This window comes from Macaca nemestrina, chromosome 1 (assembly GCF_043159975.1).
Source record: "Macaca nemestrina isolate mMacNem1 chromosome 1, mMacNem.hap1, whole genome shotgun sequence".
In the NCBI taxonomy this organism is placed as follows: Eukaryota; Metazoa; Chordata; class Mammalia; order Primates; family Cercopithecidae; genus Macaca; species Macaca nemestrina.
Window position 1 is genome coordinate 228220280 of NC_092125.1, and position 12676 is coordinate 228232955.

At 42.8% G+C, this 12676-nt stretch overlaps 1 protein-coding gene across 32 annotated transcripts in view; it reads left to right on the plus strand.

The window, feature by feature from the left end:
* The window catches only part of LOC105479695 (nephrocystin 4), a 137224-nt gene that overhangs the window by 71406 nt on the left and 53142 nt on the right, over nucleotides 1-12676 (plus strand). For 3 of the 32 annotated variants that reach the window (XM_071067404.1, XM_071067415.1, XM_071067411.1), the window contains exon 3: nucleotides 4519-4634. The exons of the other annotated variants lie outside the window; for them this stretch is intronic. In XM_071067404.1, coding sequence (XP_070923505.1) covers nucleotides 4519-4634 — 116 coding nt within the window. The remainder of the gene's footprint in view (nucleotides 1-4518; nucleotides 4635-12676) is intronic. 32 annotated transcript variants of the gene reach the window in all.

A 12676-nucleotide genomic window follows, 5' to 3' on the forward strand; every position in this document is an offset into this window, starting at 1 on the left:
ACTTCCTTCTTTCTGCCCGTTCCAGATGGCAAGATAGGGAATGAACACACGTGCAAGCCTGTGGAGGGAGCTTTGTGCTCCTCAGGGCTCCAGCTGGTGACGCCCAGGTGTCGAGGGAGGACCTGCTTTCTGTGCTCGGCTGTGGCCCCGAGTCCTGGTGCAAAGCTGCTGGTGCTTCTGTCACTCAGGAGGGGTTTTCTTCGTGGATTGAGACTCTAATTTATGGGAACTGATCTTGTCGAATTTGATTTTAACAATTGGTGGAAGCATTTCTAAGTTGGTGAATTTGATTAAGTCGATGACTTTCGGAGATACCTGATACAGTGCAAATGCTATGTAAATTGTACTGTTTAGAGAATAATGACAAGAAAAAAGAGTCTGTACGTGTTCAGTGCAGACACAACCATCCATTTAAAAAAAAATGTTTTCAGCCCAAGTCTGGTTGAATTCATAGATGGAGAAACCAGGGATCTACTCTGTACTCTGATTTTTAAGTTACTTAAAAGTACAATAGTAATACATAATAAACATGGTCTTTTGGGATTTTCTGAGCTATCTGGGAATATTCTGGTACCAAAACTTAATAGTTGATTTCTCTGGGACAAACTGCATCGTTGAGTATTTTCCTGTTTTTCAGAGAGGTGATGCATTTGATGGTTTTAATGTTTTTGTTTTTTCAGTATTTGAGTTTTGTGCCTACCAGCTTGTTCTCAGGATTTCTGTTTACCACCAGTGTGTACATTAATAATCCCATCTTATATAAATGGCACTGAAATGCACAGTATCCCTTATACTGGAATCCCTTGTGGTGGTGGGTGGCATGCAGGCTTTTCCTGTCAGAGTCGGTGTAGAATGAATTTCCAATTTCATTTGATAAAGTTGAGTGCATTCAAGGCATAGGACACACAATTTCAAAAAACTAAACAGAGGGTCATAATACAGGGTCATTTAAAGCAACCCATTCCCAGCCGGGCACGGTGGCTCACGCCTCTAATCCCAGCACTTTGGGAGGCCAAGGCGGGTGGATCACGAGGTCAGGAGATCGAGACCATCCTGGCTAACACGGTGAAACCCCGTCTCTACTAAAAATACAAAAAATTAGCTGGGCTTAGTGGCGGGCGCCTGTAGTCCCAGCTGCTTAGGAGGCTAAGGCAGGAGAATGGCGTGAACCCGGGAGGCGGAGCTTGCAGTGAGCTGAGATTGTGCCACTGCACTCCAGCCTGGGCGACAGAGCGAGACTCCGTCTCAAAAAAAAAAAAGCAACCCATTATTTGCTTCTTGCTTACATCTGGTATCTTTCCTTCTTTGATGTACACTCTTTGACATAGTTATATTTTAAAAATAAAATACCTATCAACCTTTAAGAAACATAATTATGAAAAACAGAGGACCTTAGATTATAAATTGGGTATATTTTGTAACTAAGTGTAAACATGATTAGAGTTATCCCTCGGTATCCATGGGGGACTGGTTCCAGATGCTCAAGTCCCTTATATAAAATGGTAGTATTTGCTGTAATCTACGCACATCCTCCCGTGTACTTTAAATCATCTTTAGGCTACTTACAATACCTAATACAGTGCAAATGCTATGTAAATCGTTGTGGTACTGTTTAGGGAATAATGACAAGAAAAAAAGAGTCTGTACGTGTTCAGTGCAGATACCACCATCCATTTTTTAAAAAATATTTTCAATCCAAGGCTAGTTTCATGGATGCAGAACCCATGGATCTACTCTGTACTCTGATTTTTGATTAAGTTACTTAGAAGTACAGTAGTAATACATAATAAACATAGTTTGCCCATGTCTGTAGAAATGCCTAAACAGAGAATGAACCTGTAGAGCTAGCTTTCAGGAAAAATATGGCTACCTTCTCTGGAAAGAAATTTTCATGTGTTTAAATTATGATACAGGCCAGGCATGGTGGCTCATGCCTGTAATCCTAGCACTTTAGAAGGCTGAGGCAGGAGGATCACTCGAACTCAGGAGTTCAAGACCAGCCTGGGCAACATAGCAAGACCCCATCTCTACTAAAAATAAAACAAATTAGCTATGCACGGTGGTGTGCACCTTTAGTCCCCACTACTCAGGAGGCTGAGGCAGGAGGATTGGTTGAGCCCAGGAGATTGAGGCTGCAGTGAGCTGTGATTACGCCAGTGCACTCCAGCCTGGGCAAAAGAGCGAGACCTTGTCTCAAAAATAAATAAGTAAATAAAGATATAGTTACGGCACTGGAAAAGAGCAGCTAGTTATGTTTTGAAGACCTTCTAATCAAATTAATTATAAACTCTGATGGGCTGATCCTGTTGTCGGGCTTTTGGGCTGGATCAATCGTGGACGCCGTCTGTGGGCTTTGGTTTTACTTCCCTGGTTGCCCTGATTTCGTAAGGCATTTGGAGGAGATTTAAAAACCAGTCTGCCACTGCCTCTGCTTGCCCAGAATGGTTCTTAAACTGATTTTTTTGCTGGGGTTCCTTGAGCTTCTTAGATCTCTAGATTTATAGTTTTCATCACATTTGGAAAAATTGTGGTCATTATTTCTTCACATATTTCTTCTGTCTTTCTCTCTCATCCTCTCATTCAGAGGCCCCAATTACAAGTTTATCAGGCTGCCAGAAGTTGTCTCACAGCTCGCTGATACTCTGTTCACTTTTATTTATAACCTTCTTTCGCTGCGTGTTTCATTTTAGATAATTTCTATTGCCATATCTTCAAGTTCACTTCAAGTTCTTTTCTTCTGGAGTGTTTGATCTGCCATTTATCCCATTCAGTATACTTTTCATCTCAGATATTATAGTTTTAATCTCTAGAAGTTCTGTCTGGGCTTGTTTTATATCTTCCGTGTGTTGACTTAACATGTTCAATGTTTCCTCTGGCTTTTTGAACTTAAGAAGTACAGTTATAACTACTTTAATATCCTGGTTTGCTAATTCTGATATCTTTGTCAGTTCAGGATCAGTTTTGATTGATAGGCTTTCCTGATTGAGTTCTGTTTTCCTGCCTCTTTGGATGTCTGATAGCTTTTGATGGACTCCAGATATTGAGAATTTTCTCATATTGGATACTGAATATTTTTGTATCTGATAAATATTCTTAAGCTTTGAAAATTGTTAGATCCTTTTGGGTCTTGCTTTTAAGATTTGTTAGGTGAGATCAGATCAGCATTTCGTCTAGGGCTGATTATTTCTCACTGAGATGACAGGTGCCCTCCGAGGGGTCTGCCTGGTGTCCCATGAAGAATGAGGATTACCACATGGCTGGAGGGAACAGCACTATGTCTGCCTGCCCTGTGAAGACCAGGCCCTGTTCCCTGTAATCCTCTCTGGTGGTTCTTTCTCTTTTGGCCTTAGGAAGTTTCCTGATCTGCACTCTACTGAATGCTAGGGTGGGACCCTCTGTACATGGCTGGCGTTCTCTCTGTGTGCTACTCATCCTGTCTGGTGCAACCTCACTGAACACAGTGAGCTGGGGGCAGGGTAGGCCTTCCCTCTTCTGTTTCCCAGCCCTCGGGATCACTCTCTTTTGTTGCCTGAAGTCCGCTGTCTTGAAAACCACTGTTTTACGTATTTTGTGTTTAAAAGAAAATGTATTTTAGATGGGAGGGTCAGTCTGATCGCTGTTACTCTTCTTGGCCAGCAGTAGAAGTCCTGGACTGTTGTTAGTGGTTTCTTGGCTGCTGAAATCATCCCCACCAGGACCGATCATCCAGGGGTTTGGAAGCGTTTCCTAGCTGCGTGTGCTACTTGTGATTCACTCACCATGCTGCTGTTTTCCGGACTTTTGAGTCTTGGCTCATGCTCTCCGCCTGGTGTGTCTTTCTCCCATGAGCTGCATTTATTTTCTTTTAGGATATATTCCAGGGTTTTTGTTTTGTTTTGTGTTTAGAGATAAATTCTCACTTCGTTGCTCTGGCTGGAGTGCATGACATAATCACAGCTTACTGTAGCCTTGAACTCCTGAGCTCAAGCAATCCACCTGCCTCAGCCTCCCGAGTAGCCGGGACTACAGGCAGTGCCACCATGCCCTGCTCAGTTTTTTGTTTTGTAGAGATAAGGTCTTGCTATGTTGTACAGGCTGGTCTTGAACTCCTGGCCTCAAGCAGTCCTCCCGCCTTGGCCTCCCAAAATGCTGGGGTTATTTTTTAATTAAAAAAAATACATAGTCAAGAATAGTCAAGACAATTTTGAAGAGGGAGGGAGGCTTCACCTTTCTTAGTTTTCAGGCTTACCGTAATGTTCTAATTTCTAGAACAAGTATAGCATTGATACAGAGGGAGATAAATAGATAATGGGACAAAATATAAGGCGTGATATGTGACAACTTGCAAAGAAGGAATGTAGTAGTTTCTGATGGCTGCTACAACAAATTAGTGACATTGCAACAGGAGCTTATTATCCTAAAATTCTGGAGGTCAGAAGTCTAAAGTGGGTTCTGCAGTCTTAAAAATTGAGGGCTCAGTGGGGCTGTGCTCCTTCTCTGGAGGCTCCAGGGGAAAATCCATTTCCTCGCATTTTCCAGGAGGCCACCTGTGTCCCTTGGCTCCTTCTTCCATCTTCAAAGGCAGCCGTGCAGCACCTTCCAGTCCCACTGAACTCTGACCCTCCTGCCTCCCTGCCTTTCACTTACAAAGACTTGTGAGTACATTGGACCCTTCTGGATAACCCAGGGTCAACCCCCCCGTCTCAGGTCAACTTAGCCCCTTGGCATTGAACACAGGTGTAGGTTCTGAGATTAGGACATGGGTATCTCTGGGGTGGCAGCAGTTACTCTGCTTACCGCGAGGAGTACCAGTCAGTAAATGGCGTGGTGTGATCTCTTGCCCACATGGAAAATATAAAATTCAATCCTAATTTCATGTCAGGTACAATAATAAATTCCTGATGGCCTAAAAACCAGAACTTCAGAAATGTTAGAATTAGGAGATTAGAAAGAAGATAGATTATAGAAAGCGGTCCTCCAAATCAATAAGAAATAGACAACAGGAAAGAAAAATGGACAATGCTCAGCAATTGCTGGGCAATCGTTAACGTTGTCGTCATATGAAGAGGGGATTTATAGAGAAGAAGCCAGAATAACGAATAACCATAAGCGTATGAAAAAGTGCTCAGTATTGCTGGTGATCTGAGAAACGCAAAATAAAATGAGAAACCATTTTATTCCCCTCATATTGGAGAAATCTAGCTGTCTAATAGTGCCAAGGTTCATGAGGATGTGGTTAAAGCGGAACTCTTAACACTGTGGGAAGAATGTCATGTGTACAGCCACTTTGAAGAGTGATTTTATAAGATTTAGTTAATATCCTACAACTCAGAAATGCCATTTCCAGACGCCTGTTAGAGAGAACTACCAGTTCATATGTACAAGGAGACATGGGTGGGCTCAGCTTCACAGCAGCTTCTAAGTTAAAATTTGAAAACAGTCTGCCGGCTTCCCAGTCAGTGAATGGAAAAACTGACTTATTTGGACAGTGAAATGCTGTGTGTCAGTTAAATGAATGATAATAGATCTATGCGTATCATGGTGGGTAAACTTTCACAAAGGCATGTTGAAAGAACACACGTACTGAAAGGAAATGAACAATGTGGTAGCATTTAACTTTCAAAACAATTGCATGTATTGCTTATGAATGCATACTTCCTAATTGAATATCAGAGCAGTTACTTAATATCTCTGTCCCTGTTTCCTCAGCTGTAAAATGGGATGGATTAAATACTTAAAGTATGAAAAACAAACTTGAGAAATTTTAGAAAAAGACATTGGAGAATATTTTTATGGCCTTTGGGTTAGGAAGGCCTCTTTTTTCTTTTTATGGTTCCATTTTTATTATATTATTATACTTTAAGTTCTAGGGTATATGTGCACAATGTGCAGGTTTGTTATGTATGTATACATGTGCCATGTTGGTGTGCTGCACCCATTAACTCATCATTTACATTAGGTATATCTCCTAATGCTATCCCTTCCTGCTCCCCCAACCCCACAACAGGCCCCGGTGTGTGATGTTCACCATCCTGTGTCTAAGTGTTCTCATTGTTCAATTCCCACCTATGAGTGAGAACATGCGGTGTTTGGTTTTCTGTCCTTGTGATAGTTTGCTGAGAATGATGGTTTCTAGCTTCATCCATGTCCCTACAAAGGACATGAACTCATCCTTTTTTATGGCTGCATAGTATTCCATGGTGTATATGTGCCACATTTTCTTAATCCAGTCTATCATTGATGGACATTTGGGTTGGTTCAAAGTTTTTGCTATTGTGAATAGTGCTGCAATAAACATACATGTGCATGTGTCTTTATAGCAGCATGATTTATAATCCTTTGGTTATATACCCAGTAATGGGATGGCTGGGTCAAATGGTATTTCTAGTTCTAGATCCTTGAGGAATTGCCACACTGTCTTCCACAGTGGTTGAACTAGTTTACAGTCCCACCAACAGTGTAAAAGTGTCCTATTTCTCCACATCCTCTCCAGCATCTGTTGTTTCCTGACTTTTTAATGATCGCCATTCTAACTGGTGTGAGATGGTATCTCATTGTGGTTTTGATTTGCATTTCTCTGACGACCAGTGATGATGAGCATTTTTTCATGTGTCTGTTGGCTGCATGAATGTCTTCTTTTGAGAAGTGTCTGTTCATATCCTTTGCCCACTTTTTGATGGGGTTGTTTGATTTTTTCTTGTAAATATAAGTTCTTTGTAGATTCTGGACATTAGCCCTATGTCAGTTGGGTAGATTGCAAAAATTTTCTCCCATTCTGTAGGTTGCCTGTTCACTCTGATGGTAGTTTCTTTTGCTGTGCAGAAGCTCTGTAGTTTAATTAGGTCCCATTTGTCAATTTTGGCTTTTATTGCCATTGCTTTTGGTGTTTTAGACATGAAGTCCTTGCCCATGCCTATGTCCTGAATGGTATTGCCTACGTTTTCTTTTAGGGGTTTTTTTTTTTTGAGACAGAGTCTCGCTCTGTCGCCCAGGCTGGAGTGCAGTGGCCGGATCTCAGCTCACTGCAAGCTCCGCCTCCCGGGTTTACGCCATTCTCCTGCCTCAGCCTCCCGAGTAGCTGGGACTACAGGCACCCACCACCTCGCCCGGCTAGTTTTTTTTGTATTTTTTAGTAGAGACGGGGTTTCACCATGTTAGCCAGGATGGTCTCGATCTCCTGACCTCGTGATTCGCCCGTCTCGGCCTCCCAAAGTGCTGGGATTACAGGCTTGAGCCACCGCGCCCGGCCCTTTTAGGGGTTTTATGGTTTTAGGTCTAACATTTAAGTCTTTAATCCATCTTGAATTAATTTTATTATATGGTGTAAGGAAGGGATCCAGTTTCAGCTTTCTACATATGGCTAGTCCAGTTTTCCTAGCACTATTTGTTAAATAGGAAATCCTTTCCCCGTTTCTTGTTTTTGTCAGGTTTGTCAAAGATCAGATGATTGTAGATGTGTGGTATTATTTCTGAGGGCTGTATTCTGTTCCATTGGTCTATATCTCTGTTTTGGTACCAGTACCATGCTGTTTTGGTTACTGTAGCCTTGTAGTATAGTTTGAAGTCAGGTAGCATGACCCATCTCATGTGCAGAGACACACATAGGCTCAAAATAAAGGGATGGAGGAAGATCTACCAAGCAAATGGAAAACAAACAAACAAAAAGCAGGGGTTGCAATCCTAGTCTCTGATAAAATAGACTTTAAACCAGCAAAGATCAAAAGAGACAAAGAAGGCCATTACATATTGGTAAAGGGACCAATTCAACAAGAAGAGCTAACTATCCTAAATATATATACACCCAATACAGGAGCACCCAGATTCATAAAGCAAGTCCTTAGAGACCTACAAGGAAAGCCTTCTTAAGCAAGATAGACAAAGCAGAAACCAAAAAGAGAAGATTGAGAAATAAGATTACATTAAAATATAAAACTTGTGTGTGAGAAAAGACTCTGTAAACAAAGTTAGAAGACAGACCTCAGACCGAAAGATATTTGCAATACATATGACCATTAAAAATTAATGAAGGAAATAAGATGAGAAGATTAGAAAGATTACAGAAAGAGCTCCTCCAAATCAATAAGAAGCAGATAAACAACAGAAAAGAAAAATGGGCAAAGGATAGCAAAGGATTATGGAAAGGATGAAATGAGTAAAGATATGTCTAGGTGCTCGGGGCTGCCTGGCGTGGAGCAGATGCCCAGCGATTGCTGGGTGATTATTAACATTGTCCCCCTGCCACTGCCATTGTGGTTCTTCTGGTTGGCAGCATTGAGGGAAGCGACCACATGTATGTACCCCTTCAACTACTGGTTCAGTTAACACAGGCCCAAAATCTTACTGGAGGAAGGGGGCCACCAGGGCAGGAGCAACTGCAGCACATCTCCACGGAGCTGCTCTGGATCCCAGAGTCTTTGATGGGTAAAAACAGCTATCCCTGGATGGGCGCAGTGGCTCACACCTATAATCCCAGCACGCTGGGAGGCTGAGGTGGGAGGATGGCTTGAGGCCAAGAGTTTGAGACCAGCCTGGGCAACATAGTAAGACCCTGACTCTACAAAAAACTTAAGGCCGGGCACAGTGGCTCATCCCTGTAATCCCAGCACTTTGGGAGGCTGAGGTGGGTATATCACCGAGGTCAGGAGATTGAGACCATCCTGGCTAACACGTTGAAACCCTATCTCTACTAAAAATACAAAAAATTAGCTGGACGTGGTGGCACGTGCCTGTAGTCCCAGCTACTCGGGAGGCTGAGGCAGGAGGATTGCTTGAACCCAGGAGTTTGAGGCTGCAGTGAGCTATGATCACATCACTGTACTGTAGCCTGGGCATCAGAGCCAGACTTTGCCTCTAAAAAACAAAAACAAAAAAAAACCCCACAAACAGACAAACACAGCTGGTCCTGACTGCATCCAGGAAAGTAGATTCTGGGTGGGCCCAGAAAGCTCAGTGTTGGCTACGCTTCTACCATTTTATATTAGCCATTCTGCAAGCACTTTAGGGCATGTTGACTCAGATAGGGCTTGTTCAGGTGGTTCTCCTTTTCTCCTACCCCCACTCCATTCAGCAAAGACTTGCGGAGAGTCTGTGATGTGTCAGGTACTTGGTGAGGCTCCTGTCCCAGTGGAGCTGTAAAAACAGACAACAAACTACCAAAACATTAGGTAGCAAGAAGAATCACATGCTGTCTGCCGTGGGATGTTAGTGAGGGGAGCTGTGTGTGGGGACAGGGCACTGTGGGAACACTCTGTACCTTTTGCTCAGTACTGCTGAGAACCTAAAAAACTGTTCAAAAAAAGTATTAAAAAAGAGAGAATGACTTGTGGGGAGTTTTTACAGTTATGTCCATCTTGATGTGATTAACTCGTGTTTGGGATTTCTGTTTCTATAATCGAGGCCCAATTATAGAAGAGGTCAGCAAACTTTTTCTGTAAAGTCCAAACAGTAAATATTTTAGGCTTTGTGGGCCAGATGGTCTCCGTCACGGCTACTCATCTCTGCTGGTATATATAGGTCGTATGTTAATGAATGAATATGGCTGTGTTCTAATAAAACTTTATTGATACACACAGATTGTGAGCTGAATCAACCTGTGGACATAGTTTGCAGACCCCTGATCTGTAGCTTTTTCTTGTCATGTCATAATCAGGAGGAAGCTGTCCATCTTTTTCTGGGCTTTAAAATAGTTTAAACAAAAGGCAAGACCTGTTTCTTGAAGGTCTAATAAAACTCTCTGAAACCATTGAAGGGATTTTTGACAACCAATTACATCTCTTTTCATGGTTATTGATCTATTTATGTTTTCCACCTCATCTTGTGTTAACTTTTGGGATACACATCCTCTAAAACAAATGGCCAATTTCCTTTAATTTACAAGGATGCTGGGATAAAGTTTGTAACTAATTTAAACATTCAGTATGTGCCTGTGATTAGATTCCTTCCTTTGCTTTCTATCTTGGGAGGACTCTTCCTTTTTCGGTCAGGCTTATGAGAGGTTTGTATATTTCATTAGTCTCTTCAAAGAATCAGCTGTTACTTTTACTTATTGGTTCTCTTGTTTTTAAGTTATTTATTTTTCTTTAATCTTAATTTAATTCTATATTTTATCTTTATTAACTTCACCCACTTTGAAAAAGTGGAATTCTTAGCTTATTTTCTCATCGTGTTTAGTAATAAAATCATTTAAGATTCTGCAATTTTCTTCCAAGTACATCTTTTCCCCATTTCATAGGTTTTGATTCGGAGTGTTGTTTCCTACATTGTTGAGTTCCATTTTTATTTCCTTTTTACCTACAACTTGAAAATGTCTTTCAATATTCCCGCATTTAAAAAGGCATGTGTTAAACTTTCCTCGCCCTCTCTTACGGAAACCTGTACTCATCTGTAAAGCCCTGCAGAGGGCTCTTGTCCATGGCAGAGCTTTGTTTTCAGCATCCTGCAGCCCTTTGCAGATACCACCTTTTATTTTATATCCTTGTGTATTGTCTGATTCCTTCCTTCCCTGCCACTGTTCTTAGAGGGTATTAGTCGAATTTGCTATGGTAACAAATAATCTCCAGATCTCGGTAGCTTAAAATAAAAAGGTTTATTTCTCACCCTCGCTGTGTGCGCATTGCAGTTGGTGGTGGCTCCGCTCATCCTGGTCCCAGAGGGTGTTCGCCGTCTTGAATATTGTTGGGTTGCGCCAGCAGGAAAGGGAGGCCTTGGGCGGATCTTGTACCATCAGTTACGGCTCTGGCCCAGAAACGGCACATGTCTCTTCTCCCTCTCCCTGGTTAGAAGTAGCCACGTGGCCTCCCAAGTCACAAGGGGACTGGGAACTGACTCATCTTATGCCTGGAAGGTAAAGAGGTGCGGATAGTTGGTGCATTTATTTGCTCCACACTGGAGAGTCTTTATCATTGAAGCAGCTCACGGTGGGGACTGTTTCATTCATCTGTACATTGCCTGATGAGTCCTGGCCCACAGTAAAACATTCAGTACATATTTGTAGAGTGAATGAATTAACCAAAACCCTTTAATATACAAGGGATAGAAACCTGACTCAAAATAGCTTCAACAAAAGAGAATGTATTGGCTCATGTGTCAGAAAAGCCTAGAGGTAGAGCTGATGTTAGGCATGGCTGGATCCTGGCACTCAAAGGATACCATTAAGACTCCATCTGTTCATCTCTCTCTCCCATGCCCCTACCCCTCCCCTTTAAGCTCTCCTTTCTTCAGTGTTGGCTTCTTTCCAGGTAGAGCTTCTCCACACGGTGAGCCCAGGAGCTCCCAGGTAATCCTGGGCTTAGGAATCCCAACAGAAAGGCCCTGATTGACTCAGTTGTTCCAGTGGGAGTCCTCCTGTCTTTACCGTGTAACCCCTGATGGGGATGGGGGTGGGGACAGTTGGTCTTGGTCACACACCCTTCTTGGTACCGGGGTTGGGTCCACCCCTGACTGTATGGTTAAGGGCTGGGAGGGTGATTCCCTAAAGGAAAACCACCAGAAGAGAGTATGGATTCAGGGTGGGTGAAACTGGCAGATCGTGGCTGCCCCTGGGTTGGGGCTCCTGGTCTCCCGATCCCAGCTTTGCATTTGCCGTCAGCGAATGCAGAGACTTGAGTAGTTCCTGCCACTCTTTCCCACTCTTTCTTTTGTTTGAGAAGGACAAAGACAGGTGAGAAGCAGCCTGTCCTTCTAGAAGCCTGCTGTGCTTTTAGTAGAGATGGGGTTTCGCCATGTTGGCCAGGCTGCTCTTGAACTCCCGACCTCAGGTGATCCACCCACCTTGGCCCCAGAGTGCTGGGATTACAGGCATGAGCCACCACACCCAGCCTAGCTTGACTTCTTAAGATACAGAGCTGTTGGGAACAATGCTTTGAGTTCCTCCCAGAAGATTTACTGTCATATCCTTGGCAGAGAGGAGTGTGCCTTGGTTATTGGAAGGCCCAGGAGTTGAACGGTGGTGCAAATGAGCTGTAGCAGCATAATCTACTTCTCAGTCGCTGTTTGGGGACCAGCAAATCTATATGGATGGACCCTGATTTCACTGGGTTTATTTAATTTGGATTTATGGCTGCATTCATGTCACATTAAATGATTACCTTCAGCCCAGATTCCAAGCATCGGAAGACATTGCCTCTCAAAACCCAGTGTAAGAGACTTTTAAATATCCACTAGTGTTTAACTTATGATGGAAACTTTTCATACTTCAGTATTTCACCAACTTATATGGTTCCTTTGGAGATCTTAATGATATGCGGCTGTCACTTTAAGTGAGGTACTTTGGCTCTCGGTTATGAATAATCCTTTTTATTTTCTCTGTAACATTGCAAGGGAGCAAAGGTTCATTCATCTCTTACCATGGAAGAGTGTGCATTGAGCCACTAGAGGGCACCCAGTCTTTATTTTTTGGTAACTTGGAATTTCCCTGACCCATATTTTGCTTTTGAACTTTCTTCTGGTGGTGTCAGAATTTTGGTTTGTTTGCTTAATAGATTTGAAAACAGCCATGTAGAAGGGATCATTGCAAACATGTAATTGTGGTGTTTCCCAGGGCACGTGGAGTTAGATTCCTGCCCCGATGGTGCCTGCTGTGCTGCTAGCTGGTCTGGAACATCCTCTCCTACAGATAGCGGCTCCCTTGCCCTGGATCAGGGTGGTTCAGTCAATTACATGGTGGTGGGGGAGAGTCTAAGGCCACGGAACAGCTTTT